The 24,588-nt window shown below is 49.4% G+C and overlaps 1 protein-coding gene across 1 annotated transcript; it reads left to right on the plus strand.

The window, feature by feature from the left end:
• Positions 1-7,756: 7,756 nt before the first annotated feature.
• On the plus strand, positions 7,757-23,984 carry LOC116989856 (torsin-4A-like). Its single transcript, XM_033047425.1, has 2 exons — positions 7,757-7,858; positions 22,723-23,984. Exon 2 carries the CDS (start codon positions 22,736-22,738, stop codon positions 23,867-23,869), a length of 1,134 nt encoding a protein of 377 aa, XP_032903316.1. The 5' UTR covers positions 7,757-7,858; positions 22,723-22,735; the 3' UTR covers positions 23,870-23,984.
• Positions 23,985-24,588: the final 604 nt, after the last annotated feature.

The following is a 24,588-nucleotide window of genomic DNA, read 5'->3' on the forward strand; positions in this document are numbered from 1 at the left end:
AACTTACTTTAACACAATTTTATTTGCAAGCATACTTTTATCTTGACCTTTCTCCCCTCAACCTCCTATCCTATTTGGGGAATTTTCACCAGGTCACCAGGATACTCACAGCTAAGTCGATGCAGGCCCACGAGCTGTCCAGCAGAGCAGGAAGAGCAGGAAGAGCAGGAAGAGAGAGAGAGTTCTGGCTTGACTTCGACTTTTATACCTGAGCTTCCTTTGAAACCCCCAGGTGGTCCTCTGGATAAAAGGGGTTCTTTTGATGTTTCCCAGTTTCGATCTGGCATGAACAATAGGCTTCCGATGATAAGGGGTTTGCTGATGTCATGATCCCTCAGCCTGATCGTTATCATCCCCGATGGTGATTGTGCTTGTGCTGGCCTGTTTACCACCGTCTGCTGAGGCTTGGTTCCTTCCTTTGTGTATCCAAGAGAATCTCGTTATCTCCGTCTCAGCCTTTCCTGTTCACACCGTTGTGTGATGTCCAAGTCCACAGGCCAGACGGGTTTGATTCTTTCTGTGGATTGGGGGGGGTTTTCCGTTGCAGCCAGCAAATTTGTCTTTTAAAATATCCATGTCCTTATCCAAGTCCGGATTGGCCCCAATAACTTACACTGCCCAACCTCTCCCTTTCGTTCCTTCCCCTCCTCTGAGTTGGCCAAAGTCACCGAATTAGGCACTATAGTTCTTACTGTGTTTCTTATTTGGGCCCCGTATCTGAGGAAGGACGTGTTGGCTCTGGACAGGGCCCAGAGAAGGTTTACAAGAACGATTCCAGGAATATGGCCAGGCAGCGTGAGGTGTAGATGGAGTCAGTGGAAGGGAGGTTGGTTTAGCGTGATGATCAGGAGGGGGCGCTGCACTGGCAGCAGCCTCTACCTACAGCCTGTCTGTTATTTCAATCTTTTTTTATTTTTAGTTAGTCTAAAGTGTTGTGTTGGGGAAACGTTAACTTTTCTATGTGGGGGAGGGGGGCAGGGTAAGGGGGGAAACCGTTTCCCAGACTCTTCCTGGCGGGGACGCGACTATTTCTCCGAGTCGCGTCCTCGCCCCCCACCTCGCGGCCTACCAGCTGGATCGGAGCGGCCTTTCCTGCCGGGGACCGGGAACCGGACCAGGGCTGCTACAGCGGCGGCGCAGCGCTGGAGTCACCGCGGAGCAGGCGATGCCTACCTGGGTCGCCGTTTGGAGCTCCGGAGTGTTGGGCCGTTGCTCCAACATCGTGGAGCTCTGGTGCGGAGAGCTTCCAACGCGGGCGGCGCTGAACAACATCGTGGAGTCCTGGGGCGCCTTGCAGAGGGTCTACAGCAGCAGTCTCTACCCGGCGCGGCCTACGGACTTTGGAAGCCGCCGACTCCGGTAGGAGGGGGCCGACTCTGGTGTCCACGCCGCTGAGGACGTCCCGCAGCCCCGACGTCGGACTTATATCACCCCGGCGAGCGGTCCTGGACATCGGGCCGCCCGTAGCGGCAACTGCGGAGGGCTTGGGGAGGCCCTGACCACGGGGAACAGTGGAGGAAGAGACTGACACACACAGTGGGAAACTTTGATTCTGCTGTGTGGGGATGTTTTATGTTAAACCCTATAGTGTGTGTTCTTTATACCCTTTCTGGCTTAATCCCTCCCTTCACCACCTCCAGTTTAAATCCCAGTTGGAATATTTTGGAGGACCAAGTAACCAAGAACCAAGAACCAAGAATCTGTGAGTTAGCCGCATATTGTTGCATTTCCTGCTCCAACCTCTAGGACTGAACTCCGTAGATATCTGGCTATGGTTGGGTACTATAGAGGATTCTGTCCAAACTTCTCTGCGGTGGCTGCCCCTTTGACGGATTTGCTGAGTCCGAAGGTAGCTTTTGTGTGGTCCGCAGAGTGTCAACAAGCCTTTGATCATACTAAAAGTCTTCTGGTGCGCGCACCTGTGCTTGCGGCATCTGATTTTGAGCGTTCATTTAAGCTGGCAGTGGATGCTAGTGATCTTGGGGTTGGTGGAGTTCTTCTACAGGATGATTCAGATAGGGTGGAGCATCCAGTTTCGTACTTCTCTAAGAAGTTTAATCGTCATCAGAAGTGGTACTCCACCATTGAGAAAGAAGCCCTTGCTGTTTTAATGTCTCTGAATCATTTTGAGGTTTATGTTGGCTCCTCGAATGTCCCTGTCATCGTATTCACGGATCATAATCCGTTGGTATTTTTGCAGAGTATGAAGAATAAGAACCGGCGGTTAATGAGCTGGAGTTTGCAGCTGCAAGACTACAACTTGGAGATCAGGCATATCCGTGGCAAGGATAATGTCTTGGCTGACGCCTTGTCGCGCCAGTAATGTTTTAGCTCCTGAATTGTTTCTGGGATTTGGTGGTGCTTTTTCTCTCTTCTTCCGAAACTTATTCAGTATCTTTGGGTGGGGGTGTTAGGCGCTCCCCCCCCCCCCCCCCCCCCCCCCCCCTCCTGGTGAATGCTATGTACTTACCTTTCTCTGTTTCTCTCCCGAGTACAGGCCTCGTGGCTGTGAGTCTGGAATCAAGGGGTTAAAAGGCTCCTGTACCCGATTGGCCAAGCTGCGTCAGGTGACGGGTGATTCATCTGAAGTTTAAATACCAGAGTTTCCCAGGATTCTCTCTCTTCTTCGTAGACCCTGACTTGTGAGCAGCCTGCTGGTGTGAGCTGAGGAAGGCCTGGCCACATGGCATAGATCTTTGTGTACTTTCACCATTACTTGTTAACAAATATTGAATTGGAACGGATAAGGGCTGACCTTAGTGTTTTCGGGTATTTTGTTTCAGGGTTATATCTCTTTAGGCAGGTTTTAGAGTCTCCAGTTCGACGGCCCATTACGTGGCTGGCTGGAGCACTGTTTAATTGTTTGTTAGTCCATCCATATCCCTGACTGGGTTGTTTAAGAAGTCTGTGGCAGGGGTTACGGACTGTAACCAACTACCGGTGCACCCCTCCCTCATCCGCAAGTGCCGGCACCTCCCTAGCTGATGACCTGAACTCCTTTTACGCTCGTTTCGAGAGGGGCAACACCACTCCAGGTTTGCCGACTATCGACAATACCGCCAGTGGGTTGGCTACCGAAGCTGAAGGGAGGAATGTGCACACATTCTCGCTGTCCAAGCACGACGTGAGGAGGGCTCTGACACGGGTGAACACAAGAAAAGCTGCAGGCCCCGATGGCATCTCGGGGCGAGTACTCAAGTCCTGTGCTACGCAGCTAGCTCCAGTGCTCACTACATTATTCAACCTCTCCCTGGACAAGTCCGTGGTCCCTGCCTGCTTCAAAAAATCCATCATTGTACCGGTACCAAAAAATGCCTCCCCAGCCTGTCTGAATGACTACCGTCCGGTGGCCCTTACCTCGGTAGTCATGAAATGCTTTGAGAGGCTGGTGAAGAAACACATCTGCGCCTTCCTCCCTCGGAACATGGACCTGTTGCAGTTCGCATACCGTCCGAACAGATCCACGGACGATGCGGTCTCCCAGGTCTTGCACACCGCTCTCCCCCATCTGGACAGCCAGAAGGGGGGCTACGTGAGGATGCTGTTCATAGACTACAGTTCAGCCTTCAACACGATAGTCCCCACCAGACTGGCCGGGAAGCTAATGGAATTGGGGCTCAACACCTCCCTGTGTGCCTGGGTCCTGGGCTTTCTCACCGCCAGGCCCCAGGTAGTCAAGATGGGAGGAAATACATCGAAGTCCCTCACCCTGAGCACAGGATCGCCCCAGGGTTGCGTCCTCAGCCCCCTACTGTGCTCCCTGTACACACATACTGTGTGGCTAGGTTCAGCTCCAACTCAATAATTAAGTTTGCTGATGACACTGTGGTGGTGGGCCTGATCTCAGACAACGACGAGAAGGCCTACCGGGAGGAGGTGGCTGATCTAGCACTCTGCTGCCAGGATAACAGCCTCCTCTTGAACATCAAAAAAACGAAGGAGCTGATCATGGACTTTAGGAGGGCACATCATCCGAGGACGTACACTCCATTGAGGATAAATGGAGATGCTGTGGATAGGGTGAACTGTTTTAAATATCTGGGAGTCCACATCTCCGAGGATGTGACATGGGCATCACACGCCTCAGCACTCGTGAGTAAGGCAAGGCAGCGCCTTTACCACCTCAGGCAATTGAGGAAATTCAGAGTGTCTCCGAGGATCCTCCAGTGCTTCTACGCAGCGGCGGTGGAAAGCATCTTGTCCGGGAACATTACCATCTGGTTTGGGAATTGCTCTGCCAAGGACAAGAAGGCTCTGCAGAGAGTAATGCGTTCGGCCGAACGCACTATGGGAACTTCACTTGCCCCCCTGCAGGAACTATATATCAGGAGGTGTAATTCCAGAGCCAACAATATCATGAGAGACCCCTTCCACCCCTCCGTTGCCATGCGGTGAGAACAGAGAGGTTGAGAAGGAGTTTCTTTCCAGAGGCCATTCGGACTGTAAACGCCTATCTCGCCAGGGACTAACTCTACTGAACGTTTTTCCTTCCATTATTTATTATGTAAAGGTATATGTGTGTTATGATTGTGTTTATAGTTTGTTTGGTTGTTTGTCTTTTTGCACAAAAGTCCGCGAGCATTGCCGCTTTCATTTCACTGCACATCTCGTATGTGTATGTGACAAATAAACTTGACTTGACTTGACTTGACTTAAATCAGGTTTGGGTTTTGTGTTCCATTGAATAATTAAAATATTTTTGAACTTAAATCTGGTTTTTGAATTATGTTACGCGGCTCTGAAGTACCTGCATTCGGGAGTCGTAACAGCCTATGATGAGCGCTTGGCAACCCTGGGCCTCCACTCGCTGGAGTTTAGAAGGTTGAAGGGTGACCTCATTGAAACTTACAGAATAATGAAAGGCATCCAGTAGATGGAGCGGATGTGGAGAGGATGTTTCCACTGGTGGAAGAGTCTAGGAAAAGATGTCAGAGCCTCAGAATTACAGGGCGCTCTTCTAGAAAAGAGGTGAGGAGGAACTTATTTAGTTAATCTGTGGAACTCATTGCCACAGAGGGCTCTGGAGGCCAAGACAGAGGATATTTCAAAGGCAGAGATAGACACATTCTCGATTAGAACGGGTGTCAAGGGTTATGGGGAGAAGGCAGGAGAATGGGATTAGGAGGCAGAGATCAGCCATGATTGAATGGCGGAGTAGACTCGATGGGCAGAATGGCCTAATTCTACTCCTACAACTTGTGATCTTGTTTCAAGCTTTGAACAAAGGAAATGGGTGGAACATATCTTGAGTCAAGAGTTAAGAATGTTGAGTGGGTTATCTCCGATATCTTTGGTTTCCTCCCACACTCCAAAGACGTACAGGTTTGTAGGTTAATTGGCTTGGTGTAAGTGTGAATTGTCCCTAGTGTGTGTGTGTAGGATAGTGTTAGTGTGCGGGGATCGCTGGTCGATGCGGACTCGGTGGGCCGAAGGGCCTGTTTCCGCGCTGTATCTCTAAAGAAAACTAAACAAAACTGTCAGAAGTCAGACACAAAAAGCTGGAATAACTCAGAAGGGGTGTTGGTCAGAGGAAGTGTCGCGTGATGTTGTGGTTATATTACCAACCTGTTTCCAGTTCCCCGACCCTTGCGTAAGTTTCCCCTTCTCTCTTTCACTTCCCGAGAGTTTGTGTCCCAACTTCCTGACAGATGGTCACTGCAGACCCTGGGGCAAATGAAGGAACCAGTTTAGTTTAGTTTAGTTTAGTTTAGAGATACAGCGCGGAAACTGACCGAGTCCGCGCCGACCAGCGATCCCCGCACACTAACACTGTCCTACACACATTAGGGACAATTTGTAACTACACCAAGCCAATTAACCTACAAACCTGGAGTGTGGGAGGAAACCGAAGATCTCGGGGAAAACCCACGCAGGTCACGGGGAGAACGTACAAACTCGGGACGGACAGCACACGTGGTCAGGATCGAACCCGGGTCTCTGGCGCTGTAAGGCAGCAACTCTACCGCTGCGCCACTGTGCCATACATGAAGGTAGTTAGACACAAAATGCTGGAGTAACTCAGCGGGACAGGCAGCATCTCCGGGGAGGAATGGGTGATGTTTCAGATGGAGACCCTTCTTCAGACTGAGTCAGGGGAGAGGGAGACATAAAGATAAGGAAGGGTAGGGTGTAAAAACAACAGATCAAAGGGGACGATGATCAGGAAATTTAGAATAGTAGACACAAAATACTGCGGGTGAGGCAGCATCTCTGGAGAGAAGGAATGGGAGACGTTTCAGGTCGAGAACCTTCCGGTGTCTGAAGAAGGGTCTCGACCCAAAACGTCGCCAATTCCTTCTCTCCAGAGATGCTGCCTCACCCGCTGAGTTACTCCAGCATTTTGTGTCTACCTTCGATTTTAACCAGCATCTGCTGCTCCTTCTGACATAAATGGAGAATAGTACATTGTTAGCTGTGGGGAAAGTGACAATGAGCATACAATCAGGTGGACAATGAAACTAGTCGAGAACTAGGGTGGGGGGAGGGATGGAGAGAGAGGGGAAGCAAGGGTTACTTGAAGTTAGAGAAGTCAATGTTCATACTGCTGGGGTGTAAGCTGCACAAGCCAAATATGAGGTGATGTTCCTCCAATTTGCGCTGGGCCTCACTGACAATGGAGGAGGCCCAGGACAGAAAGGTCAGTGTGGGAACGGGAGGGGGAGTTGAAGTGCTGAGCCACCAGGAGATCGCATTTGCCTTGATGAATTAAGTCTCCGCCCAGACAGCACAGTCTTGTGAGTCTCCCCTTCCAATGGTGAACTAGGGGTCACAGTTTAAGGATAAGGGGGAAATCTTTCAGGACCGAGATGAGGAAAACATTTTTTACACAGAGAGTGGTGAATCTGTGGAATTCTCTGCCACAGAAGGTAGTTGAGGCCAAAGTTCATTGGCTATATTTAAGAGGGAGTTGGATGTGGCCCTTGTGGCTAAAGGGATCAGGGGGTATGGAGAGAAGGCAGGGATGGTATACTGAGTTGGATGATGAGCCATGATCATATTGAATTGCGGTGCAGGCTCGAAAGGCCGAATGGCCTACTCCTGCACCTATTTTCTATGTTTCTATATTGTTTACAGTGTACTATGTTTACATATTCTGTTGTGCTGCTGCAAGTAAGAATTTCATTGTGCTATCTGGAACATATGACAATAAAACACTGTTTAAGAAAGAACTGCAGATGCTGGAAAAATCGAAGGTAGACAAAAATGCTGGAGGGGGGGATCTCCCTGTCTGTCTGCTCCTGGGCCTGGTCAAGACGGCCATTCTCAGGTCCAGGCAGCGGGCAGTCGACAGCCACGCTGTTGTCAGCTGCCTGCGCCTCCGTGCGGGGGGAACACACACGCAGTGTCCACGGGGACCCTGGTTCCCTTCCGTCAATGCTGATCGCCGCTGGAGGCCGAGTGTCTTGCTGATAAAATTGCCGTTATATTAATTTGATGACCGTTTGTTTGTAAAATTGTCAACATCGGCCATCTTTGATTGCGCTAATTTGTACGTAGGTTTTTTATTTTTTTGAATAAAAGCATTTGTATAATATTTTTTTAAAACCCAGCTCCTCTCTCTGGATGCCTCGACCGCACACACACACACACACACACACACACACACACACACACACACACACACACACACACCCACACACACACTGCAGGATTTCTCCAGCAGTTGGCTTCTTCCACTGAGGAGCTGGAATGTGCCTGGAGCCAGGGTGGGGACACATTCTACCGACTATCAAAGGACGATCACCTGACTGCAAACCAGGAATGCTCTCTCCAGATTTTAGCGGACCAGAGGACAGAACAACAGGAAGAAGGTGGGAGGAAAATGGAGTACGGAGTGTTGGAATAATTTTCACTATACGTGAGTGAATATCTAGCTTGTGGCTACTTTATAAGCAATAACCCTGTCAGACAAGGAGGACAAAGCATTCATAGCAGAAGGTGCACAAAATTGCTGGGGAAACTCAGTGGGTGCAGCAGCATCCATGGAGCGAAGGAAATAGGCGACGTTTCGGGCCGAAACCCTTCTTCAGACTGATGGGGGGTGGGAGGGCAAGGTTAGTCACGTACACTTGTTTAGTTTAGTTTTAGAGATACAGCGCGGAAACAGGCCCACCGGCGCCGCGCCGACCAGCGATCCCCGCACACTAACACTATCCTACACACACTGGGGACAATTCTTACATTTACACCAAAGCCAATTAACCTGCAAACCTACACGTCTTTGGAGTGTGGGAGGAAACCGAAGATCTCGGAGAAAACCCACGCAGGTCACGGGGATAGCGTGCAAACTCCGTACAGACAGCACCCGTAGTCAGGATTGAACCTGGGTCCCCGGCTCTGCATTCGCTGTAAGGCAGCAACTCTACCGCTGCGCCACCGTGTATAAGATCTTTGACCGTGACTGCCCAAGGGTTTTTAGTGGGCTAACTAATGTGATCCAGCATTCAGTAACTTTCCACTGAGAAACAGGCTTCTTTATCTTTGGAGTAAGATTAGGGTGTCTCGGTGTGGCCTTGAGTTCATAAACTCGAAGGGCCGAATGGCCTCCTCCTGCACCTATTTTCTATGTTTCTAAGGCCAGGAAAAAGATGATAATTCGCACGTAACACTTTAAAAACTTCAGGCACCAGTCCAGCAGTGAATAAACCTACCTTACAGTTTGGCTTTCTTCCCAACCAATTGTTCAAGCGCTTTTGATTGCAACATGCGCCTTAATTTAGTTCAACAAAGAAACTGACAAGTTACTAAAGAAAGTGAGCTCCCCGCAGCTATGCGTTAAGGGACATGGTTCAGCCTTCTTCAAGATGAATATTCTGCTGATTTTCTTACAATACTTACTTATTATCGGAATGGTGGCCGATTAGGAAAAGGGGAGATGCAACGAGACCTGGGTGTCATTCAGATTCAGATTCAATTTTAATTGTCATTGTCAGTGTACAGTACAGAGACAACGAAATGCATTTAATGGTACACCAGTCATTGAAAGAAGGCATGCAGGTGCAGCAGGCAGTGAAGAAAGTGAATGGTATGTTAGCATTCATAGCAAAAGGATTTGAGTATAGGAGCAGGGAGGTTCTACTGCAGTTGTACAGGGTCTTGGTGAGACCACACCTGGAGTATTGCGTACAGTTTTGGTCTCCTAATCTGAGAAAAGACATTCTTGCCATAGAGGGAGTATAGAGAAGGTTCACCAGACTGATTCCTGGGATGTTGGGACTTTCATATGAAGAAAGACTGGATAGACTCGGCTTGTACTCGCTAGAATTTAGAAGATTGAGGGGGGATCTTATAGAAACGTACAAAATTCTTAAGGGGTTGGACAGGCTAGATGCAGGAAGATTGTTCCCGATGTTGGGGAAGTCCAGAACAAGGGGTCACAGTTTAAGGATAAAGGGGGAAGTCTTTTAGGACCGAGATGAGGAAAACATTTTTCACACAGAGAGTGGTGAATCTGTGGAATTCTCTGCCACAGAAGGTAGTTGAGGCCAGTTCATTGGCTATATTTAAGAGGGAGTTAGATGTGGCCCTTGTGGCTAAAGGGATCAGGGGGTATGGAGAGAAGGCAGGTACAGGATACTGAGTTGGATGATCAGTCATGATCATATAGAATGGCGGTGCAGGCTCGAAGGGCCGAATGGCCTACTCCTGCACCTAATTTCTATGTTTCTATGTTTCTAATACAGCAGTCACCATATTTCTATGGGCACCTCATTGACTGTAAAGCAACTTAGACCATGGCTAAGGAGCTGGTGAAGGGCATGAGATTGTTGGCATGGCCACAATGGGCCGAATGGCCTGTTTTGGTGCTGTACGAGTCTGTAGCTATCCCACTGGCCTTCATCAGTCAGAGTATTGAGTGTGGAGGTTGGGAGCTGACGCTGCCGTTGAATAAGACGTTGGTGAGGCCGCAATTAGAGCATTGTGTTCAGTTTTGCACACCATGTTAGAGGAATGATGTTGTCAAGGAGGAAAGGGCACAGAGAAGTGTGTATGAAGGAACTGCAGATGCCAGTTCGCACCAAAGATAGACAATGCTGGAGTAACTCAGCGGGACAGGCAGCATCTCTGGAGAGAAGTTGAGTGAAGAAGGGTCTCGACCCGAAACGTCACCCATTCCTTCTCTCCAGAGATGCTGCCTGTCCCGCTGAGTTACTCCAGCATTTTGTGTCTGTCTAAGGGTACAGAGCAGATTTGCGAGGATGATACCAGGACTAGATGGTCTGAGCTATAGGGAGAGGTTGAGCAGGTTGGGACTCTATTCTTTAGAGCATAGGAGGATGAGGGGTGATCTTATAGAGGTGTACACAATCATGAGAGGAATAGATCGGGAAGATGCACAGAGTCTCTTGCCCAGAGTAGGTGAATCGAGGACCAGAGGACATAGGTTCAAGGTGAAGGGGAAAAGATTTAATAGGAATCCGAGGGGTAACCTTTTCACACAGAGGGTGGTGGGTGCATGGAACAAGCTGGCAGAGGAGGTAGTTGAGGCTGGGACTATCACATCGTTTAAGAAACAGTGGATAGGACAGGTTTGGAGGGATATGGACCAAGCGCAGGCAAGTGGGATTAGTGTAGCTGGGACATTGTTGGCCGGTGTGGGTGAGTTGGGCCGAAGGGCCTGTTTCCACACTGTATCACTCTATGACTATATCTCGGCGAAAACACAGGCGGTCACGGGGAGAACGTGCAAACTCCGTACAGACAGCACCCGTAGTCGGGATGGAACCCGGGTCTCCGGCGCTGCAAGCGCTGTAAGGCAGCAACTCTACCGCGGCGCCACCGTGACACCGTAGGGCCTGTTTCAATGCTCTATCACACCAATTACAATCTCTCTCGTCATCTCTAAGTCTCTATATGATTGTCCCCCTGTCTATCTCCCCGTCTGCCTCCGTCTCCCTCTCCCTGTCTGTCTGTCTGTCTCCGTCTCCCTCTCCCTGTCTGTCTCCGTCTCCCTCTCCCTGTCTGTCTGTCTCCCTGTCTGTCTGTCTCCCTCTCCCTGGGGGTCTGTCTCCCTGTCTGTCTCCGCCTCCCTCTCCCTGTCTGTCTGTCTCCGTCTGTGTCCGTCTCCCTCTCCCTCTCTGTCTGTCTCCCTGTCTGTCTCCGTCTCCGTCTCCCTGTCTGTCTGTCTCTCTGTCTGACTCCATCTGCCTCTCCCTGTCTGTCTGTCTCCCTGTCTGTCTCCGTCTCCCTCTCCCTGTCTGTCTGTCTCCCTGTCTGTGTCTGTCTCTCCCTGCCTGTCCGTCTCCCTCTCCCTGTCTGTCTGTCTCCCTGTCTGTCTCCCTCTCCCTGTCTGTCTGTCTCCGTCTCCCTGTCTGTCTGTCTCCCTGTCTGTCTGTCTGTCTCCATCTCTCTCTTTGTGTCTCTCTTTTTGTCATAGAAACACAGAAACATAGAAATTAGGTGCAGGAGTAGGCCATTCGGCCCTTCGAGCCAGCACCGCCATTCAATATGATCATGGCTGATCATCCAACTCAGTATCCTGTATGTGCCTTCTCCCTATACCCCGTGATCCCTTTAACCACAAGGGCCACATCTAACTCCCTCTTAAATATAGCCAATAAACAGGCCTCAACTACCTTCTGTGGCAGAGAATTCCAGAGATTCACCACTATCTGTGTGAAATATCCATTCAGCGAAAAAACTGTACATATATTTTTTTAACATAAAGGTTGGCGGGTGTATGGAACGAGCTGCTCGGAGGAGGTAGTTAAGGCAGCTAGTATCATAACGTTTCAGAAACATATAGACAGGTACATGGATAGGATAAGTTTAGAGGGATATGGGCCAAATGCAGGTAGGTGGGAGTAGTGTAGATGGGGGCATGTTGGTTGGCGTGGGCAAGTTGGGTCGAAGGGCCTGTTTCCGTGCTGTGTGCCTCTAATTACAATCAAGCTGTACAAAGTGTACAGATACAGGATAAAGGGAATGACATTTAGTGCAAGATAAAGTTCAGTAATGTCAGATTAAAGATAGTCCGAGGGTCTCTAATGAGGTAGTTGGTAGTTCAGGACCGCTCTCTAGTTAGTGATAGAATGTTCAGTTGCCTGATAACAGCTGGGAAGAAACTGTCCCTGAATCTGGAGGTGTGCGTTTTCACACTTCTGTACCTCCTTTAAGATTAGACAATAGACAATAGACAATAGGTGCAGGAGTAGGCTATTTGAATTGAATTGAATTGAATTGAATGCCTTTATTGTCATTCAGACCTTACGGTCTGAACGAAATTTCGTGCCTGCAGTCATACATACAATAATACAATAATACAATAATAACAACAATAAACACAAATTAACACCACCACAGTGAGTCCTCCAAGCACCTCCTCACTGTGGTGGAGGCAAAAATCTTAGGGTTACTGTCTCTTCCCTCCTCTTCTCCCTCTGTGCTGAGGCGATTCCCCACCGGGCGATGGTACAAACAGCCCCGCGGCTCACCGAACCCCGCAAACGGGCCGGCTCAAACACCGCGGCCCGGGGTGGTCGAAGCTGCCGCCCTCCAGTCCAACGGACGCAGCCGCTGGCCCGCGGCTAAACCCCGGACTCAGGCCACCGCCGCCAGAACGCCGTCCCAGCCACCCGAGCACCGTTCCAGCCTCAAGCCGGATCGCCCTCACGTGAGTGCCGTTCCTCCCTCGAGCTGGGCCGCTCCGACGGGAGTGCCGTTCCACCCTCGGGCTGGGCCACTCGAGTCAGCACCGCCATTCAATGTGATCACGGCTGATCATCCCCAATCAGTACCCCGTTCCTGCCTTCTCCCCATATCCCCTGACTCCGCTATCTTTAAGAGCCCTATCTAGCTCTCTCTTGAAAGCATCCAGAGAACCGGCCTCCACCGCCCTCTGAGGCAGAGAATTCCACAGACTCACAACTCTCTATGAGAAAAAGTGTTTCCTCATCTCTGTTCTAAATGGCTTATCCCTTATTCTTAAACTGTGGCCCCTGGTTCTGGACTCCCCCAACATCAGGAACCCTTAATAATCATATACATTTCAATGAGATATCCTCTCATCCTTCTAAATTCCAGAGTGTACAAGCCCAGCCGCTCCATTCTGAAAAGAGGTTGGACAGGCTAGATGCAGGAAGATTGTTCCCGATGTTGGGGAAGTCCAGAACTAGGGGTCACACAGTTTAAGGATAAGGGGGAAGTCTTTTAGGACCGAGATGAGGAAAACATTTTTCACACAGAGAGTGGTGAATCTGTGGAATTCTCTGCCACAGAAGGTAGTTGAGGCCACAGTTCATTGGCTATATTTATGAGGGAGTTAGATGTGGCCCTTGTGGCTAAAGGGATCAGGGGGTATGGAGAGAAGGCAGGTACGGGATACTGTGTTGGATGATCAGCCATGATCATATTGAATGGCAGTGCAGGCTCGAAGGGCCGAATGGCCTACTCCTGCACTTATTGTCTATGTTTTTATGTTTCTATGAATGGGCGACGTTTCGGGTCGAGACCCTTCTTCAATATTAAAAATTAAAAGTGAGAGTCAGGTTTGCAGAAGCTATAACCTACACGGTACAGATATTTGCAAAGGAGAATGCAGGAGGAAACAGTTTACCCGAAAATGGTGAAGGGGAGGTTCACAAGGAACAAGAAATCTTGTGGAGTGCTGCCTGACCACCAGAGGGCAGTGTGTGTCCCCAATCCATCGCACAAGAGTCCAGAATCTATGGAGCGAAGGAATAGGCAACGTTTCGGGTCGAGACCTATTTCCTTCGCTCCATAGATGCTGCTGCACCCGCTGAGTTTCTCCAGCATTTTTGTCTACCTTCGATTTTTCCAGCATCTGCAGTTCCTTCTTAAACACAGACTCCAGTGTTTTATTCTCATATGTTCCAGATAGCACAATGAAATTCTTACTTGCAGCAGCACAACAGAATATGTAAACATAGTACATTGTAAACAATATAGAAACATAGAAACATAGACAATAGGTGCAGGAGTAGGCCATTCGGCCCTTCGAGCCTGCACCGCCATTCAATATGATCATGGCTGATCATCCAACTCAGTATCCCATCCCTGCCTTCTCTCCATACCCCCTGATCCCTTTAGCCACAAGGGCCACATCTAACTCCCTCTTAAATCCAGCCAATGAACTGGCCTCAACTACCTTCTGTGGCAGAGAATTCCACAGATTCACCAGTCTCTGAGTAAAAAATGATTTTCTCATCTCGGTCCTAAAAGACTTCCCTCTTATCCTTAAACTGTGACCCCTAGTTCTGGACTTCCCCAACATCGGGAATAATCTTCCTGCATCTAGCCTGTCCCACCCCTTAAGAATTTTGTAAGTTTCTATAAGATCCCCCCAGTATCTTCTAAATTCTAGCGTGTACAAGCCGAGTCTATCCAGTCTTTCTTCATATGAAAGTCCTGACATCCCAGGAATCAGTCTGGTGAACCTTCTCTGTACTCCCTCTATGGCAAGAATGTCCTTCCTCAGATTAGGAGACCAAAACTGTACGCAATACTCCAGGTGTGGTCTCACCAAGACCCTGTACAACTGCAGTAGAACCTCCCTGATCTTATACTCAAATCCTTTTGCTATGAATGCTAACATACCATTTGCTTTCTTCACTGCTTCACATATAATAAATGAATTTGAGGAAGGACATCCTTGCTCTTGAGGCAGTTCACCAGGTTAATCCCCGGGTTGGCGGGACTGTCACCTGAGGAAAGATCGGGAAAGACTGGGCTTGTATTCGCTGGAGTTTAGAAGGATAAGAGGGTGATCTTATAGAAATGTACAAAATCATAAAAGGACAGGACAAGCTAGGGGCAGAAAAAATGTTCCCAATGTTGGGGGAGTCCAGAACCAGGGGCCGTACAGTCTAAGAATAAAGGGGAGGCCATTTAAGACTGTGAGATGAGAAAAAACTTTTTCATCCAGAGAGTGGTGAATTTGTGGAATTCCCTGCCACAGAGGGCAGTGGAGGCCAAATCACTGGATGAATTTAAAAGAGAGTTAGATAGAGCTCTAGGGGCTAGTGGAGTCAAGGGATATGGGGAGAAGGCAGGCACGGGTTATTGATAGGGGACGATCAACCATGATCATAATAAAAGGCGGTGCTGGCTCGAAGGGCCGAATGGCCTCCTCCAGCACCTATTTTCTATGTTTCTATGTAAAAACAAAGTTCAGTTTGAGTATATATATACACACACACACAAGAGTCCTTGAGTGAAATAGTGTGGAAACAGGCCCTTCGGCCCAACTTGCCCACACCGGCCAACAATGTCCCAGCTACACTAGTCCCACTTGCCTGCGCTTGGTCCATATCCCTCCAAACCTGTCCTATCCATGTACCTGTCTAACTTTTTCTTAAACGTTGGGACAGTTCCAGTCCCAGAGGCCCGGGACCGTTGGAGAGAGTGGAGGAGGGTCAGGGCGGTGAGTATATAAATCGAGCGCTGGGCTTGCTTTTACAGAGGCCCGGGACCGTTGGAGCGAGTGGAGGAGGGTCAGGGAGGGTTCTGGTGGAAGCCGCTGTTTGGTGGAAGCAGACTAGAGGAAGCAGCTGATTGGGTGCAACCTCAGGTTAGCATTTCTGCTTTCTGGTTAAAGTTACAGTGGGCTAAAGGTACAGTGCTTTAGTAAAGGTACAGTGGGCTAAGGGTACAGAGCTTTTTGTTTATATAATTAAGGTGCAGTTTAAAGGTCAAGAGGGAGCAGCTGTTGTGAGTCAGATACCTGCTGAGTTCTCCCAGCAGTTTCTATTGTATTATACTGGTATCGGATCCAGGGTAAGGCGAGAGAATGACAGTCAGAGCAGTGTACTGTTCTGGATGTCAGATGTGGGAGGTCATGGTGTCGGATGGCCCTCCAGACGTCCACATCTGCAGCAGGTGCAGCGAGATGGGGCTCCTAAGGGACCGTATTAGGATCCTGGAGCAGCAGCTCGATGACCTCTGTCTGGTCAGGGAGAGTGAGGAGGTCATAGAGGGGAGTTATAGGGAGGTGGTCACTCCAAAACCACGGGAGAGAGACATGTGGGTCACGCTAAGGAAGGGCAAGGGGCAGAGGCAGGGACGAGTGAGTACTCCAATGTCGGTACACCTTGCAAATAAGTACTCCTGTTTGAGTACGGATGGGGGTGACAGCCTACCCGGGGGTAGCGAGAGCGGACGGGCCTCCAGCACAGAGACCGGCCCTGTTACTCCTGAAGGTAGGGACAAAAAGAAGAGGGCAATAGTAATTGGGGACTCTATTGTTAGGGGGTCGGATAGGCGATTCTGTGGACGCAGTCGGGAGACCAGGATGGTGGTCTGCCTCCCTGGTGCCAAGGTCTCGGACGTGTCTCAACGCGTCCAAGATATCCTGAAATCAGAGGGAGAGGAGCCTGAGGTTGTGGTACATATAGGTACAATGACATAGGTAAAAAAAGGGAAGAGGTCCTGAAGGGAGGATTTAGGGAGTTGGGAGGAGAGTTAATGAAAAGGACCAAAAAGGTAACAATCTCAGGATTACTGCCTGTGCCACGGGACAGTGAAAGTAGGAATGGAGCGAGGTGGAGGATAAATGCGTGGCTGAAAGGCTGGTGCAGAGGGCAGGGATTCAAGTTTCTGGATCATTGGGACTTCTTTTGGGGAAGGTGGGACCTGTACAGAAAGGATGGGTTGCACTTGAACCCGAGGGGGACCAATATCCTGGCGGGGAAATTTGCAAAGGCTACTGGGGAGACTTTAAACTAGAATGGTTGGGGCGAGGGACTCAAATAGAGAAAGCTAGTAGACAGAATGGGAGGCAGGAAGCAGAAAAGGGAAGCACTCGGGCACAAGAGGAGGAAGAAAAAAAAGGAAATAAACAGAGAATAAGTGGCGGGGGGTTTCTTAAATGTGCATATTTTAATGCTAGGAGCATTGTAAGAAAGGTGGATGAGCTTAGAGTCTGGATAGACACCGGGAAGTATGATGTTGTGGCGATCAGTGAAACATGGTTGCAGGAGGGCTGTGATTGGAAACTAAATATTCCAGGATTTCGTTGCTTCAGGTGTGATAGAATTGGAGGGGCAAGAGGTGGAGGTGTTGCATTGCTTGTCAGGGAAGATATTACAGCAGTGCTTTGGCAGGATAGATTAGAGGGCTCGTCTAGGGAGGCTATTTGGGTGGAACTGAGAAGTGGTAAAGGGGTAGCAACACTTATAGGGGTGTATTATAGACCGCCAAATGGGGATCAAGAATTGGAAGAGGAAATATATAAGGAGATAGCAGATATTAGTAGTAAGCACAAAGTAGTGATTGTGGGAGATTTCAACTTTCCACACATAGACTGGGAAACACATTCGGTAAATCGGCTGGATGGTTTGGAGTTTGTAAAATGTGTGCAGGATAGTTTTTGCAGCAATACATAGAGGTACCTACTAGAGGAGGGGCAGTGCTGGACCTCCTGTTAGGAAATGAGACGGGACAGGTGGCGGAGGTATGCGTTGGGGAGCACTTCGGGTCCAGTGATCACAATACCATTAGTTTCAATATAATTATGGAGAGGGTCAGAACTGGACCTAGGGTTGAGATTTTTGATTGGAGAAAGGCTAACTTTGATGAGATGCGAAATTATTTAAAAGGAGTGAACTGGGACATTTTGTTTTATGGGAAGGATGTAGAAGAGAAATGGAGTACATTTAAAGGGGAAAATTTAAGAGTACAGAATCTTTATGTTCCTGTTCGGTTGAAAGGAAATAGTAAAAATTGGAAAGAGCCCTGGTTTTCAAGGGAAATTGGACATCTTGTTCGGAAAAAGAGGGAGATCTACAATAATTATAGGCAGCATGAAGTAAATGAGGTGCTTGAGGAGTATAAGGAATGTAAAAAGAATCTTAAGAAAGAAATTAGAAAAGCTAAAAGAAGATATGAGGTTGCTTTGGCAAGTAAGGTGAAAGTAAATCCAAAGGGTTTCTACAGCTATATTAATGTGGATAAGTCTCCAGGTCCTGACAGGATATTCCCTAGGACATTGAGGGAAGTTAGTGTAGAAATAGCCGGGGCTGTGACAGAAATATTTCAAATGTCATTAGAACGGGAATTGTGCCGGAGGATTGGCGTACTGCGCATGTTGTTCCATTGTTTAAAAAGGGTTCTAAGAATAAACCTAGCAATTATAGACCTGTTAGTTTGACTTCAGTGGTGGGCAAATTAATGGAAAAGATACTTAGAGATAATATATATAAGCATCTGGATAAACAGGGTCTGATTAGGAACAGTCAGCATGGATTTGTGCCTGGAAGGTCATGTTTGACTAATCTTCTTGAATTTTTTGAAGAGATTACTAGGGAAATTGACGAGGGTAAAGCAGTGGATGTTGTCTTTATGGACTTTAGTAAGGTATTTGACAAGGTTCCTCATGGAAGGTTGGTTAAGAAGGTTCAACTGTTGGGTATAAATGCAGGAGTAGCAAGATGGATTCAACAGTGGCTGAATGGGAGAATCCAGAGGGTAATGGTGGATGGCTGTTTGTCGGGTTGGAGGCAGGTGACTAGTGGGGTGCCTCAGGGATCTGTGTTGGGTCCTTTGTTGTTTGTCATGTACATCAATGATCTGGATGAAGGGGTGGTAAATTGGATTAGTAAGTATGCAGATGATACCAAGATAGGGGGTGTTGTGGATAATGAAGAGGATTTCCAAAGTCTACAGAGTGATTTAGGCCATTTGGAAGAATGGGCTGAAAGATGGCAGATGGATTTAATGCTGATAAATGTGAGGTGCTACACCTTGGCAGGACAAATCAAAATAGGACGTACATGGTAAATGGTAGGGAATTGAAGAATACAGTTGAACAGAGGGATCTGGGAATAACCGTGCATAGTTCCTTGAAGGTGGAATCTCATATAGATAGGGTGGTAAAGAAAGCTTTTGGTATGCTAACCTTTATAAATCAGAGCATTGAGTATAGAAGCTGGGATGTAATGTTAAAATTGTACAAGGCATTGGTGAGACCAAATCTGGAGTATGGTGTACAATTTTGGTCGCCCAATTATAGGAAGGATGTCAACAAATAGAGAGAGTACAGAGGAGATTTACTAGAATGTTGCCTGGGTTTCAACAACTAAGTTACAGAGAAAGGTTGAATAAGTTAGGTCTTTATTCTCTGGAGCGCAGAAGGTTAAGGGGGGACTTGATAGAGGTCTTTAAAATGATGAGAGGGATAGACAGAGTTGACGTGGATAAGCTTTTCCCTTTGAGAATAGGGAAGATTCAAACAAGAGGACATGACTTCAGAATTAAGGGACAGAAGTTTAGAGGTAACATGAGGGGGAACTTCTTTACTCAGAGAGTGGTAGCGGTGTGGAATGAGCTTCCAGTGGAAGTGGTGGAGGCAGGTTCGTTGGTATCATTTAAAAATAAATTGGATAGGCATATGGATGAGAAGGGAATGGAGGGTTATGGTATGAGTGCAGGCAGGTGGGACTAAGGGAAAAAAGTTGTTCGGCACGGACTTGTAGGGCCGAGATGGCCTGTTTCCGTGCTGTAATTGTTATATGGTTATATGGTTACCTCCTCTGGCAGCCTGTTCCATACACCCACCACCCTTTGTGTGAAAAAGTTACCCCTCGGATTCCTATTCGATCTTTTCCCCTTCACCTTGAACCTATGTCCTCTGGTCCTCGATTCACCTAGTCTGGGCAAGGGACTCTACCCGATCTATTCCCCTCGTGATTTCATACACCTGTACAAGATCACCCCCTCATCGCCCTGCGTTCTAAAGAGTAGAGTCCCAGCCTCCGCAACCTCTACAGCCAGCACCCGTTGTCAGGATCGATCATGGGTCTCTTGTGCTGTCACCATCGTGCCGCCCCTTAAGTTATTTGTTCGCCCGCGGAACAGGAACCCGGCAAGGCAACAGAGGAAATTGCTTCAATTGAAAGAAGGAACTAAGGCTTCATTATTGAAAAAGGCTTCAAAGACATACAGGCTTGCAGGATAATTGGCTTCGGTAAGATGTAACATTGTCTCTAGTGTGTGTATGGGTTAGTGTGTGGGCTGGTCGGCACGGGCGGGGTGGGCCGAAGGGCCTGTTTCCGCTCTGTATCTCTAAATCCAAGGTCTAAAGTTAAAGGTGGAGCTGTGGGGTCCAGGGATAGACAGATCTCAGGGTGGGATCTAAGACCTTCTGCTGGAGGGGGGGGTGGAGGGTGACCAGAGGGAGACCCGAGATTCGCTGGTGCCAAACCAGTGCACAGTCAATTGAAGATGGAGGCAGTCAGACGCATGTCCAGCCACAGGTGAGAACCTCAACCAGCGAGGCCACTCAGCCCATCCAGCCCGTGCTAGCTCACGCCCAGTCCCCAGCAATCCCATCGTTCCCTCTCCTCTGCAAGACCAAGCGCAGGCTCGCCGATCGTTGAGCTGAACCCCTCCGCTCAGCCGATGTTTTCTCCTGGTTGTAAACGCTTTACCCCCCCCCCCCCCTCGCATCCCCACACTGACCTTTCTGCCCTGGACCTCCTCCACTGTCGGAGTGAGTGAGGCCCAACGCAAGTTGGAGGAACAGCACCTGATATTTGGCTTGGGCAACTTACACCCCAGCGGTATGAACATTGACGTCTCTAACTTCAAGTAGCCCTGGCTTTCCCTCTCTCTCCATCCCTCCCCCACCCTGTGCTGAAGCAAAGCAAGAATGTCATTGTCCTATCAGGGACACATGACAATAAACATAGAAACATAGAAAATAGGTGCAGGAGTAGGCCATTCGACCCTTCGAGCCTGCACCGCCATTCAATATGATCATGGCTGATCATCCAACTCAGTATCCTGTACCTGCCTTCTCTCCCTTCGAGCCTTCACCGTCATTCAATATGATCATGGCTGATCATCCAACTCAGTATCCTGTACCTGCCTTCTCTCCATACCCCCTGATCCCTTTAGCCACAAGGGCCACATCTAACTCCCTCTTAAATATAGCCAATGAACTGCGGCCTCAACTACCTTCTGTGGCAGAGAATTCCACAGATTCACCACTCTCTGTGTCTGAAAAATGTTTTTTCTCATCTCGGTCCTAAAAGATTTCCCCCTTATCCTTAAACTGTGACCCCTTGTTCTGGACTTCCCCAACATCGGGAACAATCTTCCTGCATCTAGTCTGTCCAACCCCTTAAGAATTTTGTACGTTTCTATAAGATATACCCCTCAATCTTCTGAATTCTAGCGAGACTTGAACTTGAACTTTTCTTACCAGTTTCACTGTCCCCCTGATCAAATGTTACTGATTGTACCCCCCCCCCTTGTCACCTTCCCCTCAGCCAACAATGAACCACTTTGCATTCCCCTTGAGCATCGTCTGCTTTGATCTCTCGTTTTCACATCTTACCCTTCCATATATCACTAGTCTCACTTCTCCCCTGACTCTCAGTCTGAAGAAGTCTCTCGACCTGAAAGTTCACCCGTTCCTTCTCGCCAGAGATGCTGCCTGTCCCGCTGAGTTACTGCGGCATTTTGTGTGTCTCTCCCACAGATACCCCCCCTCCCAACTCCCTAGCGCAATGATCCTGCTTCCAAAACCAGCAACAAGTTCCCCGATCGTGTGAATATGTTTTAGGGACGAGAGGAAATGTTCGCCTGAGATGCTGCCTGACTCGCTGAGCTACTCCAACACCCTGTCTGTCTAAACCTGGGGTTGGCAACCTTCGGCCCCCGGGCCGAATGCGGCCCGTCGCCCGCAGGCGGATATATTTTCCCGTAATGATCCGGTAAAAATCGAAGGTAGACAAAAAATACTGGAGAAACTCAGCGGGTGAGACACACAAGGATTGCATGAGGCTGCCTCACCCGCTGAGTTTCTCATGCGGGATCCATGTGTACACGTGATAGATGTGGCCCGCCATCCGCTCACAGACGTGTCCCGGCCCCTATGCAGAACAAGTTTGCCGACCCCTGCTCTAAACCTTTCCTACCCATATACCTATCTTTTAAATGTTGCTCCATGCACTCCATGGAATAGAGACCCAGCCTACTCAACCTCTCCCTATAGCTCACACCCTCGTTTTCACATCTGAGAGGAGAATTTCACAGAGAATTTCATAGATAATTCCACAGACTCACAACACTCTGTGAGAAAAAGTTTTTCCTCATCTCCATAAATGGCTTACCCCTTATTCTTAAACTGGTGAAGGCCAGTTCTCTGGATACTTTCAAGAGAGAGCAAGATAGGGCTCTTAAAGATAGCGGAGTCAGGGAATATGGAGAGAAGGCAGGAACGGGCTACTGATTGGGGATGATCAGCCAAGATCACATTGAATGGTTCGAAGGGCCGAATGGCCTCTACTCCTGCACCTATTGTCTATTGTCTATTGTCAATTGTCTAATCTTAAAAGAGGTACAGAAGTGTGAAAACGCACACCACCTCCAGATTCAGGGACAGTTTCTTCCCAGGTACACAAAAAAGCTGTAGAAACTCAGTTGAAGCTCGGGCCGAAACGTTGCCTATTTCCTTCGCTCCATAGATGCTGCTGCACCCGCTGAGTTTCTCCAGCTTTTTTGTGTACCTTCGATTTTCCAGCATCTGCACAGTTCCTTCTTGAACACAGTTTCTTCCCAGGTGTTTTCAGGCAAGTGAACGTTCTATCACCAGCAGGTGACGGGGTGAAAGTACAAACTCTGTATGGACAGGCACCCGTGGCTGGGATGGAACCCGGGTCTCTGGCACGGTGAACGCTAGCAAGGTGGCAACGCTACCGCTGTACCACAGGCGTTTGTTATCGTTTTAACCCACGCGACTTTTCCTCTTCTTCCCGTCAGGAGACGGAGCAAGATGGAGGCGGAGAAGAGGCTACGCCCGTGGGGCGCGGCGTCGAGATTGCGGCTGGTGGTGCGCCTGGGGCGCGGCAGACGCCAGCCCAAGGTGGCTGCCCTCCGGCGTCCCGCCAAGAAGAAGCCTGCGGGCGGCAAGAAGCGGAGGCGGGGCCGCGTGGGGTGGCACGTGTCGGACACAACGGTCATGTGCGCCCTCTACCTCCTCTGCGGGGTGGTTGCCTTCCAGGTGTACCAGGACAAGAGCCTGGAGCAGAACCTCCTGACCTACGACATCGCCCACCTCGAGAAGACCCTTCACCAGGAGCTGGTGGGACAGACCTTGGCCATCAACAGGTTGACCAAGCTACTGAGACGTTATTTGGCCACGTACGTCCACCCCAAGCCCCTGGCCCTTTCCGTCAATGGTCCCACAGGGGTAGGCAAGACCTACATGGGAAGGCTGATCGCCAAGCACTTCAGGTCCGCCCTAGATCCTCAACTGGTCCTCCAGTGCTCACTCAAGCACCAATCCTTGTTGGATCTCAGCACCCTGGTGTCAGATACTCTCTCCCGGGCTCAGCTGTCCCACCAGGTCCCGGTGGTCCTCCTAGACCATGTCGAGCATGCCTCGCCCGAGATCCTGGACTTGTTGGGGAGCCTGTTGGCATCCACTGACCCCACCGGAGCCGTCTACATCCTCCTCAGCAGCATCGGCCGAGAGGTGATCTCCCGTTCCACCCTCCGCCCCTCGGTCCACGGAGAGACCACCCGGGCGCGGAGGGTCAGCGAGAAGCTGGCCCGACTGACCACCAGGCGGCACCCGGTCTGGAGGGAGGTGAACTTCATCCCCCTCTTCCCCTTGGACCGGCCGCACGTGGCGCAGTGCGCCCGGCTGCTGATGGATCGCAGGGGCTTCTACCCCCGGGACCCCCGGGCAGAGACCATGGTGGACGGCCTGAGCTACTACAAGGCCAGGCATCGCCTCTACGCCCAGCAGGGCTGCAAGCCCATCCCATCACTGGTCAGGCGGCTGAAGGGGAGCAGGGATCAGCTGGGGCATGAAGCAGCCAGGAACACCATGGAGATGGCCATGACATCCTGGGATGCTGTCCCATCCCATCGTCGGTCAGGCACCCCCCAAGGGGAACAATAATCACCTTGGAGAAGATGTTCGTAGGTTCCTAGGGTAGAATTAGGCCATTCGGCCCATCGACTCTACTCTGCCATTCAATCATGGCTGATCTCATGACCAGTCCAGGACAAGGGGTCACACAGTTTAAGGATAAGGGGGAAATCCTCAATGTGATTCCCTCTCATCCTTCTAAATTCCAGAGTGTGCAACCCCAGCCGCTCCATTCTGAAAAGGGGTTGGACAGGCTAGATGCAGGAAGATTATTCCCGATGTTGGGGAAGTCCAGAACAAGGGGTCACACAGTTTAAGGATAAGGGGGAAATCCTTTAGGACCGAGATGAGAAAAACATTTTTCACACAGAGAGTGGTGAATCTGTGGAATTCTCTGCCACAGAAAGTAGTTGAGGACACAGTTCATTGGCTATATTTAAGAGGGAGTTAGATGTGGCCCTTGTGGCTAAAGGGATCAGGGGGTATGGAGAGAAGGCAGGTACAGGACACTGAGTTGGATGATCAGCCATGATCATATTGAATGGCGGTGCAGGCTCGAAGGGCCGAATGGCCTACTCCTGCACCTATATTCTATGTTTCTATGTTTCTATGTTTCTATGTTTCTATGTCAGAGTCCAAGGAGAATGAGGAATATTTCCCTTGTCTCCACCGACTCTTACAATCTTCTACAAAGGGCAGTCACGGTGGCGCAGCGGTAGAGTTGCTGCCTTACAGCGAATGCAGCGCCG

Source organism: Amblyraja radiata, chromosome 30, assembly GCF_010909765.2.
Source record: "Amblyraja radiata isolate CabotCenter1 chromosome 30, sAmbRad1.1.pri, whole genome shotgun sequence".
NCBI classification, from domain to species: domain Eukaryota; kingdom Metazoa; phylum Chordata; class Chondrichthyes; order Rajiformes; family Rajidae; genus Amblyraja; species Amblyraja radiata.